The sequence below is a fragment of the Colias croceus genome, chromosome 23 (genome assembly GCF_905220415.1).
Source record: "Colias croceus chromosome 23, ilColCroc2.1".
NCBI classification, from domain to species: Eukaryota; Metazoa; Arthropoda; class Insecta; order Lepidoptera; family Pieridae; genus Colias; species Colias croceus.
In genome coordinates, this window is record NC_059559.1 from 3,969,244 (window position 1) to 3,986,154 (window position 16,911).

Consider the following 16,911-nt stretch of genomic DNA (forward strand, 5'->3'; position numbering starts at 1 on the left):
TTCAATTTTGTTCTGGAGTTTTGGTTAGTAAATTTACTAAAAGTACCTACCTACATAAATTTGACTCTTAAGTTAGAACATACAGAAACTAGATGATCCGGTGATAGTCTGACATTCAGTAGATCCTTTTCATGTAGTGGTATGAATTACAATTTAATATTTATTGAATTCAGTTATTGCAATATGAATGAAATTGACACAGTCCCAAATTAAACACACACATATACATATATATTGTTACATTACAATATTGCCTTCTTTATATTATTAACTGTGTCCCATAGTTTTACCCGCAGTGCTCTGCTCCTGTTATTCTAAGTGTGTTGATATTGCCTACATATTATATCCTTCCTCAATAAATGGACAATCTAACAGTGAAATTTTTTTCATGAATGTCCACGGCAAGCATTCATGTCAGAAGTGAAACTTCTGTGGCAAGTTTCAAAGATGCCAAAATTGTCCCTTAATCCACGGCCTGACGGTATTCGCGCGATCTTGATCTCAAGAGGCTAAAGAAGTTTCACTTCAATAATTTTTCTAATTGATGTGTGGCTCCTGAGATTAGTGTTAAACAAACTCTTCAGCTTTATATATTGATACAAAATACGCGGGCAGACTGAAAATCAGCGCTGTTCGGGGGTTAGCCCACAGCATGGCCGAGTCTGTTCCAATTGCCTGATATCTGTGTACTTTTTAAGTTAAGGTAGTCTTAGTTTTTGTTGGCAATAAAGCTTTTTTCAAAATATATTTTTAAATATTTACAGTTTAAAAAAGAAGCACATCTGTCCAACCTCATCTGTGAAATGTGCCTCACAAATCTATCCATTGCTTACAAATTTAAAGTATCATGCATATGGAGTGAAGAAAGATTGAAGACACATTTAAACACTGTTATAGAAAAAGATTATGAAGATAGTTTAGCAAGCAATGATAATATAGATAATGATGATGATAATATAAATAATGATGATAATATAGATAATGATGATAATATAGATAATGATGATAATATAGATAATAATATAGATAATGATGATAATATAGATAATGATGATAATATAGATAATATTGATAATAATATAGATAATGATGATAATATAGATAATGATGTAAATATAGATAATGATGATAATATTGATAATAATATAGATAATGATGATAATATAGATAATGATGATTTGTCTAATATTGTAAAAGAGATAAAAGAAGAGAAAGAGATTCCTTGTAATAGAGAAGAAGATAGAAAGAGTAAACGGATTATATCTAAGACTAAAAAGCTTAAGTGAGTATCCTACTAATATTATAAATGTGAAAGTTTGTGAGGATGGATGTATGTGTATGTATGTTTGTTACTCTTTCTCGCAAATACTACTGTTACAATTAAACTCCGCTGTCTGTTACAATGATATATAGCCTATAGCCTTCCTCGATAAATGGGCTATCTAACACCGAAAGAATTTTCCAAATCGGACCTGAAGTTCCTGAGAGTAGCGCATTCAAACAAACAAACAAACTCTTCAGTTTTTTAATATTATTAGTATCTATAGATTTAAAATGTGTTTTCACATTACAGCGAAAATAAAGGTGTGGTTGTCAAATCAAAAACATCATGCAAAAAAAAATATACTCGGTCTTGGAAGGAAAGATGGAGCTACTGTGCAAGATGCAACATTCAATTTGAAGCAAGAGATCTTTTGGTTGCACATAAGAAGGAGTTTCATAAAGATACTGGGTATATGTGTGACGTGAGTTGATAATATCTATATCAAAAATATAATTAGAGGAATGCTTCCTATCAGCAAACTTTTCTATCTTGAGTATTTCGAGTACTTTCCCTCCAGGTCCCATCGGAAATTTCCACACTGTATATACCAAAATTTTTTTTTACAATAATTATTGTCTGTCTATTTGTTCCGGCTAATCTGTGGAAAGGGCTGGACAGAACTTCCTAGCCAATGTTATAATATTGATGTTTAAAATCTTTCATTTCTAATTGTATCATACTCGGGAACAATCAAACACAAGAAAATGCTATACATATAACCCGATCAGATAGAAAATAGATCTGAAAATGGCGGAGGGTACTTATGGTATGGTGGACAAATAACTTCTCAAACATTTTTTTTTTTTTGGTTTGGTTCCTCCATTTGGAAAGTTAAAGGGATCGGTGCCCATAAAACACATGTATTAAGTGGGAAATAATATTTAATTATTTTTTAATATTACCAATAATAGTGAAAATAATGTCAAAAAATATTTATAAAATAAATAAGGAGCAAGGGTACTTAAAACACTGGAATTTGAAAACAAAAACTTAACGAAAATAAATAACAATCAAACGTTGCGCTAACAAATAACAATCAAACGTTAAGCTATCAAATAACAATCAAACTCAACAATATCAACGAAAACAACAAAATAACAGGGAATTTATTAATTAACGGAACGAATTTAACGATGACTCGGAGTGCGTCAAGTAGATCAAAAAGCGAATCCTAACTGATTTTAATTATAATTATATAATATATAAATTAATAATATTTTTGTGCAGTCTTTACTGTGTGAGAGTAACAGCGATGGAGTGTGGATCTCCTGGCTTCAGTATATCCATACTTCTTGGGACACCCTGTATAATATCATATTTTATATCAGGTTTGCGGCAAACTATTTTCCCGCCGTGCAACTATAACCACGCACAAGCTTATCCATAGACCGGCGAGCTTCAAGTGCGAGCATTGCTCCTACTGCACGTCGCTCAAGGCCGATCTTAAGGAGCACATGTACACACATTCTAGTGCGTGATAGATTATTACACTAAGGCTGGTTGCAGAGCTTGACCGACCGTCAGTGCGTACCGTCGGTCCTGACGATACGCATCAACAATTGTATGACTATGACACTAATGCGCATGACAATACGCGTGCGTATGGTCGGTCTAGCTATGAACGGTTTTATGAATTTCCATACATATGACAAGCGCGACCGACATACGCACTGATGGTCGGTCAAGCTCTGCAACCAGCCTAATACTCTTTATACTATACTAATATAAAATATTATAAAGCTGACCGCCTCCTTGGTACAGTGGTTGACGCGTGAGAGTAGCACCGAGGGGTTCTGGGTTCGATTCCCGGTGGAGACAAAGAAAAAAAAATGTCTCTGTCTGGCTGGAGCTGGACACAGAAGGCTGATCACCTACTTGTCCCTAAAGAAAATCGATCAGTGAAACAGATGTATAATGCATCTGCCCCTTACATGGGACTCCTTCTCTCTCTCTCCCTCCCTCCTCTCTCTCTCCCTCCCTCCTTCTCTCTATCTCTTCACGCCGAAACCACTAAACCGATGACGATGAAATTTGTTACACAGATAATTTTAGATCTGATAGAGAATATAGAATAGGTTTTATCCCGAAAATAAATATTATGCCCAAACATATTTTCTTTTATTATTATTAAACTAACCTTCCGCCCGTGGCTTTACCTGTGTTGTCGAAATCTTAATCTTATAAATCTCGTGTCACAATGTTTGTCCTCAATGGACTCCTAAACAATTTAACCGATTATAATAAAATTCGCACACCATGTGCAGTTCGATCCAACTTGGGGGATAGGATAGTTTAAATCTCAAATCGTTTTAGAGAAAGCGGGCGAAGCCGCGGGCGGTAAGCTAGTATATTATATAAATCTCGTGTCACAATGTGTGTCCTCAATGAACTCCTAAACCACTTAACCGATTATAATAAAAATTCGCACACTATATGCAGTTCGATCCAACTTGACAGATAGGATAGTTTAAATCTCAAATCTTTTTAGAGAAAGCGGGCGTAAAAGCGTTAAGCCGTAAACAGAAAAATCATGTTAACTACAAAAAAAAAAAATTCAAATTGTAATTCTTACAGACGTCAAACACTACAAGTGCAAAGAGTGCCCCCTCTCGTTCAAAACAGCATCAACATTGAAACATCATGTCCAGGTGCAGCACGAAAAAACACCCAAATATCCTTGCACTAAATGCGACAAGGGATATTACTCGTTGTTCAGATTACAAACTCACATGGATGGACATGAATCGATTAAACGGTGAGTTTTTTTAACTATCTCACATAAAAATTTTATCGAAATCGGTCAAGCTCTACAGGAGCAGCATGGTTACGAACATGAAGTGAAACTTCTTTAGGCGCGTTGAGAGTAAAATTTCAAGGGCGCGTCAGTGCAATACAGTCAAGTCATGGAGTAAGGCGACGATTTTGGTATCTTTGAACTTTGACAAAGAAGTTTCAGTTCTGACACGTACAAACTCTTCAGCTTTATAATATTATTAGTATATTAGTATAGATTTAAAATCTGTTTTCGCATTACAGCGAAAATAATGGGGTGGTTGTCAAATCAAAAACATCATGCAAAAAAAAATATACTCGGTCTTGGAAGGAAAGATGGAGCTACTGTGCAAGATGCAACATTCAATTTGAAGCAAAAGATCTCTTGGTTGCACATAAGAAGGAGTTTCATAAAAATCATAAACGTAAAGATTCTGGGTATATGTGTGAGGTGAGTCGATAATATCTATATCAAAATTATAAATAAAGAAATGTTTCCTATCAGCAAATTTTTCTATCTTGAGTATTTCAAGTACTTTTCCTCCAGGGCCCATCGGAAATTTCCACACTGTATATACCAAAATTTTTTTTTAACCGACTTCAAAAAAAAGGAGGAGGTTATCAATTCGGCCGGTATTTTTTTTTTTTTTTTTTTTACTGTAGGTATTTGTAAATTTTGCAAGTGCAAGTTTGAAGTCGGTTGTTTTTAACGCAGTTATTACAATAATTATTGTCTGTCTGTTTGTTCCGGCTAATCTGTGGAAAGGTTTGACAGAACTTCCTAGCCAATGTTATAATATTGATGTTTAAAATCTTTAATTTCTAATTGTATCATACTCGGGAACAATCAAACACAAGAAAATGCTATACATATAACCTGATCAGATAGAAAATAGATCTTAAAATGGCGGTAAGTAGCGGTAGTAAATAAGTATATAGTATATAAATTAAAAAATATAATTTTAATTATATTTTTGTGCAGTCTTTACTGTGTGAGTGTAACAGCGATAGAGAGTGAGCGAGAACGCATGCGAGCGGACGCCATTTATATATCTATTCTCTATCTGCTCGGGTACCCTCTAGGTCTAGGTCCTGTGGTGTGTATAGCCCTCTACCTCCTGGCTTCAGTATATCAATACTTCTTGGGACACCCTGTATAATATCATATTTTATATCAGGTGTGCGGCAAACTATTTTCCCGCCGTGCAGCTATAACCACGCACAAGCTTATCCATAGACCGGCGAGCCTCAAGTGCGAGCATTGCTCCTACTGCACGTCGCTCAAGTCTGATCTGAAGAAGCACATGTACACACATTCTGGTGCGTGATTTAGCTTACTGTAATAATCTAGTATCATACTATTACTAAGGCTGGTTGCAGAGCTTGACCGACCGTCAGTGCGTACCGTCGGTCCTGACGATACGCATCAACAATTGTATGACTATGACACTAATGCGCATGACAATACGCGTGCGTATGGTCGGTCTAGCTATGAACGGTTTTATGAATTTCCATACATATGACAAGCGCGACCGACATACGCACTGATGGTCGGTCAAGCTCTGCAACCGGCTGAATAGTTGAATACTCTTTATACTATACTAATATTATAAAGCTGACCGCCTCCTTGGTACAGTGGTTGACGCGTGAGAGTAGCACCGAGGGGTTCTGGGTTCGATTCCCGGTGGAGACGAAGAAAAAAAATGTCTCAGTCTGGCAGGACACAGAAGGCTGATCACCTACTTGTCCCTAAAGAAAATCGATCAGTGAAACAGATGTATAATGCATCTGTCCCTTACCCCACTAGGGGACATGGGACTTCACATACTAATATTATAAAGCTCCCTCCCTCCCTTCTCTCTTTTACCGCCGAAACCATTAAACCGATGACGATGAAATTTGTTACACAGATAATAATTTTAGAACTGATAGAGAATATAGAATAGGTTTTATCCCGAAAATAACAAATGGGTTTTCCTTTAACTATGTGGGTAAGCAAATAATATGCCCATACATATTTCCTTTTATTATTATTAAACTAACCTTCCGCCCGTGGCTTTACCTGTTTTGTCGAAATCTTTATTAATTATATATTGAAGTCGTAGGCAGAAAAATCATGTTAACTACAAAAAAAAAATTTTCAAATTGTAATTCTTACAGACGTCAAACACTACAAGTGCAAAGAGTGCCCCCTCTCGTTCAAAACAGCATCAACATTGAAACATCACGTCCAGGTGAATCACGAAAAAACACCCAAATATTTTTGCACTAAGTGCGACAAGGGATATTACTCCATGTCCAGATTACAAAGTCATATGGATGCACATGAATCGATTAAACGGTGAGTTTTTTTAATATTATATAGATATAGAGATAATAAATGGGCTATCGCTATCTAACACCGAAAGAATTTTACAAATCGGACCAGTTGTTCCTGAGATAAGAGCGTTCAAACAAACAAAAAATCTCTTTAGCTTTATATTATTACTTTATTAGTGTAGATTACTTTTTTTGCAGGCATCAATGTGACGTCTGTCGAACGTTGTTCGCAAAGCGCACTTATTTGACGAAGCATATATTGAAGCAGCATGGTATCATTCTGCCGAAACCAAGGCGCGGAAAACGGAAAATTAATGAAGTTATTGAAAATCTCTGTAAATAATAAAACATTTGCATATTTTATTTAAAGTGCTTTATTTTACCTAAAACGTAACATATTTTTGAAGCTGTAGCCATAGAAAGCTAAATAAAGACACTAGAACTGCTATAATGTCATAATTAGTACGAAAACCACAGACCACAGTCGCCAAAATCAAGACATTTAAACCGATAGCTAAATAGCTACCACGAGTAAACTATGTCTTTTATTGGACAGCTTGATTTTAGTGAAAACTAATCATTTTATTATGTAACTAACCAACTTACGATTTTACGGTTTATTTTAGAATAACATCCCCAGGTTCATGAGATGTTTTGTTTCTTTTTGCTCACAAAAATACAAATACCTACGAAAAATTCGGATTTTCTACACTAGAGGGCGTTAATTTTTAATAAATAATAAATATAACTTTGAACCTAAACACATACAAATAAGGTTGAAATTTGTGTAAAACTTGATATTAGAAACGATCGACTGTGACATTTACTGTTATTTAGAGTTCTATGGTGACATTCGAATTACTTGTAAATCTTTAATATTAACCTTTTGACCGCCAGAGCAAAAACGCATCGCCGTGCCCTCCACGCCAAGCCACAAATTCAATGAGATAACCTTGAAAATAGTAGGGAGTCCAAAATGTTATCGATAAACATAATAATTCACGTCTGAATATTTGAATAAACAGCTTATAACACAAAAATAATATTCATTTAACCTCATCTCCTACTGTAAAAACTTAAGACCACATTTATAGCAACTATCAACAAAAAAATCAACCTTTTGAGATACAAAAATACATATAAAATTGCAGCAAGTTACAGCACTATTCTCTATCAGTTACGCCCCATTGGCATGTATACATGCCAATGGCGCGGGCAACCATCCTTTTTTTTATAATCTCTCGCTTCTGATTAGGGATGTGTAGCTGTATATTATTATAACTTATCGAGTTTATTTATTAAGTTTATATGAACTATAGGTATTATTGTGGAGTGTTTATTTGTAAATATCAAAACAACTATTACCTTCAAATAAAGGGAATTGCATTAAAACTATTATATATAACATATAACATATTTATTTTCCAATCATTTGGTTTAATACTTGAGTTATTACAAATACTAATTATATGTAGGTACCTATTTAGGTCAATTACCATATTTTGATATGACATAGCGACAATTTGTATCATAAGAATATTCTAATAAAGGCACTGATTAGACTTATTAGGTAATAAATTTTGAAAACTGCTAAATAGGTAAGTACCTACAGATTTTTAGAGATATTTATACATTTTGGACCTAAGCGAATTTTTATCATTACATGGACAATAAATATTATGCTAGAACGCATACATTGTGTTTGTGACGATAAAATAAAAAATAATAAAAAATCAACAATTGTATATAATCATTATGTTCATTAACAGCCTTGTATTTACCTACCTATCTATATAATTATTATGCTCATTAATAGCCTTGTACTTATTTGATTATAATATTGGTAGATACCTTCTCGATAAAATATTTTTACAACTTTCCGCACTTAACAACACGGCACGCGCTTACGACGTCACCAGTCCGACATCTATTCATGTCAATGGCGCAGAAGGGATTGCATATCGATACTGTGCTAGGGATGCGCATGATTGGCGAAAAGGAAAATATTCAAATCAACAATATCCACAATATAGACAATATGGTATTATACCAAAGAATGTAGTATTTACCTTTTTTCTCAGTGACTAAGCTTATATATTTTTTTTGTAGTTATTACAAAAATTAAGCGAATTAGAGTAATTTCGCTGAAATTTTAATGAAGTTACTTGAATATTACACTACATCACTAGTAGGCACGTATACATGTCATTGGCGCGAGAGAACATGCTGTTTTAACCATTAATTAAGTTATTTTTTGTCATCAAATATTTGAATAACTACTTGGCAATTTTGTTTACTGTGTATATTTATGTAATAACTGGGGATTCAGTTCATAAACTGTATAAATAAAACACGTAAAAGTAAAGGTTTAATATGTTTATTTTGTATTTATCTATGATCTGTTTCTTGGCATGTATAGGTGTCGTTGGCGCACAGGGCACTGAAAAGCGATGAACGCACTGGTGGCTTGAGAGTCACCTGAGTGGCGACTAGGTCACGCGCGCTTACAACTTCTAGTGTCTTGTTATTTAGATTTCTATGGCTGAAGCTCATTACTCATCTTTATGGAATTTCATTTATCTCGATGACTTTTTTATTATTTTGAGAGTTTGGTCACTGGGCCAATTTCCAGATATCAGGTGATAAGGGTTCAACTGTACTTACTTCACGTATTTTCTCATGGATGATTTTCACACATGTTTTAAAATATACAGTAAAAAATAAGATGTCAGTTCTCCCAGCCACTAAGGCCATTTTGTTTAACAGCGCATACCTTGCGAACGTTCGTGCGTCGTCACGTCGAACATTATGTTGAAAATTGAGAATAGCCAAAATCTTCTAATAAAATCTTCGATAATTTGCTATTGCTTAATCATTAATGTATCTTTTATGGAATAAGTACTCATAAAAATCTTCAAAAATACTGAATCAATTTTGTATGTATCATCTGCTAAAATAATAATATTTTAAAATATGTATATCTCAACACGCGTTGTGATCACAGTAAAAAAACCGTAACAGGAAATTCATTTTGATGTTGATTCCATGTAGATTGTAGATATAGAAATAACTTCACAAATAAAGCTCAATTTTCTGAACAGAAAATCTTTAGGCGCGTCATGGTTATACCGTCACGTCATGGAGTAAGGCGACGATTTTGGTAAGAAGTTTCACTTCTGACACGTGTGCTTGGCACACATGCTCTTTTCATTCATCTATACATATAATAAATCTGTAGAAGGGTCGATTCTGTACATTGAAAATATTGAAAAAATAAATAGCAGGGGGTGTTACTGGATCGATACCAAATCCAAATATGTGATTAAAAAAATTTTTGTCTGTCTGTCTGTATGTTCAGGCATCACGTGAAAACTAACGGTTCGATTTCGATGAAACTTGGTATAATTATACTTTATTATCCTGGGCATAAAATAGGATACTTATCCCGGAAAATAAAATAAATAAATAAATAAATCTTAACTTTTCCGCGCGGACGGAGTCGCGGGCGGAAGCTAGTATTAAATAATTTCGCAAATTAAAAAACCAACAGCAATCATACATTTTTATTGTTATTCGTACAAAATTTTTCAATAACTGCATTCATCTTCTGTCTTCCCGGTCTCTGTCTCGGAATTATAATATCATGCTGTTTCGACAGATGTCGCTTCCAATGACAGCGCCGCGTGAATTGCGCTTGACAAATGTCACATTTATGCCTGAAAAAAAACCATAGACATAAATTAGACATTTTACACATTCGTCGAAAAAAAGGTACACTTCGCAAAAATATTTGGGCCATAGAAAAACTTGAAAACAGAAAAAATTGAAGCCATGGACATGGAAATAAAATATAATCAATACTAATATTATAAAACTGAAGAGTTTGTTTGTTTGAACGCGCTAATCTCTGGAACTACTGGTCCGATTTGAAAAATTCTTTCGGTAGTGGTTCTTTAGATAGCCCATTCATTGAGGAAGGCTATAGGCTATATATCATCACGCTTAGATCAACAGGAGCGGTGAAACCGCGGGGAACAGCTAGTAGATGATATATGTCACATTGACGTCTGAATAATTATTATATATTGAAAGTTGGTCCATAGACAAATAAGAATTTAAAATATTATAAGAGTGAAAGAATTAGGTATTACTATATGAAAAATTAAATTAAATCTAGTGGCCTCAATAGATATTAATTATTAATAAATTATATGTTACTTAATATATAAAAAAAAATTTATAAAAAACTAGCGGTCCGCCCCGGCTTCGCCCGTGGTACATGTTTACGTTTTCTCTATATAAGAACCATCCTCGTACTTCAAGAAATGTAATAAAAAAAGAATTAACGAAATCGGTTCAGTTGTTCTCGAGTTATGCGCTTACCAACACATTTTGCGATTCATTTTTATATTATAGATTCTTCTTTAACAATGTTTGTAACCAAACTCCTCCTTTCTAACTTGACCGATTTTAGTAGTTGTTAAAACTCACCGTCTAACTGAATTATGTGAATCCGTGTGTCTCTGTAGTTTCGAGGAATCATAAAATCTCTTGTCGCACATTGTGCAAGCATATTTGCGTATCTGTTTATGGTGTATTATGATGTGCTGTTTCATATTTGATGATGTTTTGAACGAGCGTGGGCACTCGCTGCATTGGTAGAGTTTGATGTCTGCAATGAATTGAATAAAAAATAAATAAATAAAAACTATGTATTAGCTATTTAACTAAGAATAAATAGATAACTTTATTTATTTTCTTTTTTTCTATGTATAAAAAGTAAAGACCCGTGTCCCCTAGTGGGGTAAGGGGCAGATGCATTATGCATACATCTGTTTCACTGATCGATTTTCTTTAGGGACAAGTAGGTGATCAGCCTTCTGTGTCCTGCCAGACCGAGACATTATTTTTTCTTCGTCTCCACCGGGAATCGAACCCAGGACCCCTCGGTTCTACGCTCACGCGTCAACCACTGTACTAAGGAGGCATTCATTTTATTTTTTTCTATGTATAAATCACTAATATCAATTATTTTCTTATACGACCTGGCCCCGCCCAGTAACAGTGATATTGCGCTCTCGTTTGCGCACACTATCCAATTGTATGGGAGTAAACGAGAGCGCAAACACTGTTAAATTTGGTCTTGTCAGCCCCTAAATATTTTATTGTGGAAATAAAAGGCAATGTTTTTTATTTATTAATGAATTGAATTAATCAAATAAGAACTACCTATAAACTATATCTACTAATATTATAAATGCGAAAATAATTCTGCCAGTCTGTTCTTCACGCCTAAACCGCTGAACTAATTTGGATCAAACTTGGTACAATTGTTTAAAATACATTTATTTAGGATCTTAGTAATAGATAGGGAGGCGAGGTAGCTAAATGGCGTAATTCAACGGCGTCGCCGAGACTTATCAAAATCGAAAGATAAAATAATTTTGAAAAGAAAAGCTTCTATGGTAAAAACCATTTTAGCGGTGGGTTTGGCGTGTACGGATTTTCAAAAATGTAAAAAAAAACAGTAACTTGGGCATTCTCGAGCGCGTCAGATATTCATACTACGTATGCCCCAAGTGCCTCTGATAACAATGGTCAGATTTTCGGAAGGGGTGTTAATTAGGCCCCAAGGAAGCTCCCCTTAAAAAAACTGACGATTACGGCGTGACGATAAGTTACGATGAATTTTTGAAAATGCAGAAAAAAAAAGTCCTTTTGAAATACTCGAGCGCGTCAGATTTTCATAGGGGAGGTTTATCTCGGTATCCTGAAAGCATATTTTCTTAATCTGACAAAAATGTTGGTGGGTTCTCTTAATCTGACCGAAAAAGGTTTGTGGGTTTTTTTTTTATCATCGTTATTTCATATCAATTTTTCTTAACACCCTCAGTTTTCGAGATGTACTCAAAATACCGGGAGTTTGAGTTTTTATGATGCTTCATGTAAAAAAAAATTTAATTATGGACAAAAATGAAAAGAGACCTTTTTTGGAAAATAAAATTACCTTTTTTGTTTATTTAAACTTCTTTTTTGGAAAAAGTAAAGTTCGCGACTTATATGCTGCAACGCGTTTTTGGGAAGACGAAATGGCTCCTCCAGACTTCCGGTCATGCGGAAACCGGCAGATTTTGTAGTTTTAGTAAGTTTTAGATTATATTCTTCAAAATAAAAATAAAAACAATCGCGCTCGAGAATGCCGGATTAACGTTTTTTTTTTTACAAGTTCGCGACCCTATAACTCGGCGGCGTCAAGGACTTATAGTCAGATTAGTTAAATTTAGTCTTAAAACACTAAAATCAACCCCCAATATCTTAATCTGACGCGCTCGAGTATTTCAATATATCGATTTTTTTTTACTAATCTGATCGTCTATCGTAGGCGCGCGTCACTACATATAGAGCTAAATAGTTTACAAGGTTGTTCTATTAGGTCTAAGGTATCTCTCATATCTTAAACTGCCACGCTCGAGTATTGCAGAAAATTCCCCTATTCGCCTCCCTATCTATAAAGACATAAAATAGGTTTTAACCGGACATCCCACGGGAACGGGAACTATGCGTGATTTACTTTGGCTACGCGGGCGAAGCCGCGGGCGGAAAGCTAGTAAACTATAAATTATAAGGAGAAATATTATTTTTTGTTTTGTTATGTCATATCAACAAAAACTACTCAATTAGAAACATAATAAAATTACAAAGTCAAATCCAAAGATCGCCATCTATCGGAATTTATATTTCCGAGTTAATCGTGGCTTCGCCCGCGTTTTCAAAGAAATACCCGCATAGTTTCCCTTCCTGTGGTATTTCCGGGATAAAAAGTAACTTATGTCTTATTCTGGGTCTTCAGCTACCTACATACCAAATTTCATTGTAAATTGGGTCAGTAGTTCTTGTGTGAAGGAGTAACAAACATCCATCTATCCATTATCACAAACTTTCGCATTTATAATATTAAGTAGGATTAATCTATACAAATATTATAAGCTGAAGAGTTTGTTTGTTTGAACGCGCTATTCTCAGGAACTTCTGGTCCGATTTGAAAAATTCTTTCGGTGTTATACATATAGCCCATTTATCGAGGAAGGCTATAATTATATCATCACGCTAAGACCACCCGGAGTGGAGCACTGCGGGTAAAACCGCGGAGCACAGCTAGTATTATATTATACTAACGGTCCGCCCCAGCTTCGCCCGTGGTACATATTTGGCAATAAAAGGTAGGCTATGTTCTTTCTCAGGGTCTTAAGATTGTCTGTGCCAAATTTCATCAAAATCGGTCCAGTAGTTTATGCGTGAAAACCATACATACATACATAATTACAAACCTTACCTCTTTATAATATTAGTATAGAAGTATAGATCACTAGCTTTCCGCCTGCGGCTTCGCCCGCGTTTTCAAAGAAAAACCCGCATAGTTCCCGTTCCCGTGGGATTTCCGGGATACAACCTAGCCTATGTTACTCGTGGATAATGTAGCTTTCGAATGGTGAAAAAAATTTTAAAATCGGTCCAGTAGTTTATGAGCCTATTCATTACAATCAAACAAACACAAAGTTTTCCTCTTTATAATATTAGTGTAGATTATTCAGCCATGGCTGTCCCACTGCTGGGCAAACGCCTTATATTTATTTATTTATTTATTTTAATTAGGCACACCAACAATAAATACATTTGACATTGATATAATTAACATTATTAATTAATTAATATTATGTACTTATCAATAAAAGGTGTACACAGCATTTATAAATTAAATAGAATTATTTATGAACATAACAGATAATTAATTATATTACAATATAAATATTTATTTTTTATTAGTGTTATCTATAATTAAGTATTTATAAAATTATTATTAATCGTTTTACAAATTATTATTAATCAAGAAATTAATAATTTTATGTTTGTATTGTGCAAGAGATCCAAAGAATATATCAAGGTCCGGTATAGAAGTGACAAATTGGTTATATGCTGCACACATTCGAGGCAATGGTGCTTGACGTACTAAATTAGTTCGGCTCACTGGTAAATCAAAGAGGTATATAAGTAGAATTAATATTTTTTATTCATAATATATTAACTAAAGATATCATAAACGCACCAGTATGTATAATATACATGTGCTTCTTCAGATCGGACTTGAGCGGCGTGCAGTAGGAGCAATGCTCGCACTTGTGGCTCGCGGGCAAGTGGAGCCGGGTGTGCGTGTACATGGCCGAGCGGTTTGGTAACACTTTGCCGCAGAACTGATGGTGGTAGAGAAAAAAAAATGTGTGCGTGTACTAGTTAGTGTACACACGTGAAACTTCTTTATGACGTTATTTTTTTAAAAAATAATTTACGATATGCAACTTTACAGGAATAACTACGTCGAATCACGCGTGGTAGGGATAAGAAAAAGATGGCGCGTAACGAAAAAATGTTACAATAAATTTTTTTCCAACCCCGATAAAGAAGTTTCATTTAACACAACACAAATAAAATAATAAAAATGTCTCAAAGCATTGCTATAAAATGTTGAGCAATGACATAAGCACTAATAATAATTAACAAATCTTGCTCGCGGCTTCGCATTGTCTAAAGCCTAATCTATACTATACATTAATTGTTTGTTTGTTTGTTAGTTTGAACGCGCAAATCTCAGAAACTACTGGTCCTATTTGAAAAATTCTTTTCGTTTCGGTGTTAAATAGCCCATTAGTATCATCACGCTAAGACCAACAGGAGCGGAGCAATGCGGGTGAAACCGCGGGGAACAGCTAGTAAATTATATGCTAAAATCTTCCTCTTGAATCACTCTATCTTTAAAAAATCTGTTGCGTAGTTTTAAAGATTTAAACATACATAGGGACATAGGAACAGAAAAGGCGACTTTGTTTTATACTATGTAGTGATATAATTTATTAGGTTTTAGACAGATAAATAATTCGGACGAAACCGCAGATGGAAAGCTAGCATATTGTTATAATAATGAACTGCCAAATTACCTCACCTCACAAATACAAGACGTTTCTTTATGGAACTCTTTTTTATGTGCCTCCGACTGCTCTCTCGTTTTAAACGCAATATTGCATGTTTCGCAGAATAGTCTTCTGAATTTTAATTTTTTTAATTTCCGAGGCTCTGTGCTCTTTTTGCGGTATGACTTCTTTTTAGACACAATCACTTCTTTGTTTTCACTGTAATGAGAAAAAAATTGATTTATTATTTATATATAAAGGGTGTAATCGTTAAGTGTGCACAGGCGATTATTACACAACTATTGCAGATACCAAAAAACTTTAATTTCGAAAGCCCTTTACCTTATGCGTAAAATGACAATAATAAGTTTATAAAATTAAAACGGGAAATATCTAAAAATTATATATCAAACACTCCAACACAGCTAGTATATATATACTAGCTGTGTCACACACACACACAAGTCACACAAACACACACACACACACATATAGTATTGTCATATGATTGATTTTACGCGCGTATTTTACACACACCGCACGATCTGATCCCATACTAAGCTTCCGCTTGTGTTATGGAAACTAGATGGCTGATAAACATGCATAACTATATAATTTTAAATAAATACTTATACAGATAATTAGCACACAGACACAGAGCAAACATCGGTCATCACACAAATATTTGCGCTGGGTGGGAATTGAACCACAACCTCTGGCTTGGAAGGCAGAATCACTACCAACTAAAGCCGGCTACTCACATACCTGCCGCAGGGGCGATATTGGAACCATCTGGGTTGCATGGCAATTCGGAGCAATTTCAGTTGTTCCCTAAATTGCCCCTGCTTGCCTATACACATCACAATTAAGGAGCCAATTAAGGGTGCAATTCCAATATTGCCCCTGCTGCAGGTAGATGAGTAGCCAGCTTAAGCCAACCGGTCAGTCAAAATTGTAATGTGTCAACACACACAGTTTGATTATAAGTAGGCTGTATTAATAAGTTAATTTCATCTCTAAACCATAGGATGAAAGACAAATGCTAAAACTAGTATTTTAGAAGATTTATACTCACTTCAAATTTTTAGATATACTCCGTTTACTCCTTCTCACTTCTACTCTATCACAAATCTCTCTTACTTCTTCCGACTCTTGTTTTAAACTATCATTTTCTATATTATCATCTAATATTGCTATATCTTCATAATAATCTTTTTCTATTTTAATTTTTAAATAATTCTTCAATCTCTCCTCACTCAATATGCATGTTCTTTTGAAATTGTGTGCAATGGACAGATTTGTGAGGCACATTTCACAGGCAAGGTTGGACAGTCGTGCATCTTGATTGAACTGAAAATATTACATTTTATATAAATAACTAGTTGTGTCCTGCGGTTTCACCTGCGTTGTTCTGCTCGTATTGGTGTGATGATAATATATAGCCTATAACCTTCCTTGATAAATGGGCTATCTAACACCGAAATAATATTTAAATGGGACCAGTAATTCCTGAGATTAGCATGTTCAAACAAA

General features: G+C 34.6%; 2 protein-coding genes across 2 annotated transcripts; one reads left to right on the forward strand and one right to left on the reverse strand.

Annotated features, from left to right (window-relative positions):
• Positions 1 to 1,151: 1,151 nt before the first annotated feature.
• Positions 1,152 to 6,778, forward strand: LOC123702218 (zinc finger protein 98-like). The gene is made up of 8 exons (XM_045649903.1): positions 1,152 to 1,282; positions 1,574 to 1,745; positions 2,653 to 2,794; positions 3,899 to 4,079; positions 4,361 to 4,547; positions 5,275 to 5,416; positions 6,257 to 6,437; positions 6,614 to 6,778. Exons 2-8 carry the CDS (start codon positions 1,737 to 1,739, stop codon positions 6,756 to 6,758), a joined length of 987 nt encoding a protein of 328 aa, XP_045505859.1. The 5' UTR covers positions 1,152 to 1,282; positions 1,574 to 1,736; the 3' UTR covers positions 6,759 to 6,778.
• Positions 6,779 to 9,964: 3,186 nt separating this feature from the next.
• Positions 9,965 to 16,743, reverse strand: LOC123702219 (zinc finger protein 626-like). Its single transcript, XM_045649904.1, has 5 exons — positions 16,454 to 16,743; positions 15,411 to 15,597; positions 14,520 to 14,664; positions 10,907 to 11,087; positions 9,965 to 10,131 (listed from the first exon to the last, which is right to left on the reverse strand). The coding sequence occupies exons 1-5, from the start codon at positions 16,687 to 16,689 to the stop codon at positions 9,969 to 9,971; spliced, it is 912 nt and encodes a 303-aa protein (XP_045505860.1). The 5' UTR covers positions 16,690 to 16,743; the 3' UTR covers positions 9,965 to 9,968.
• Between the last annotated feature and the right edge of the window lie 168 nt (positions 16,744 to 16,911).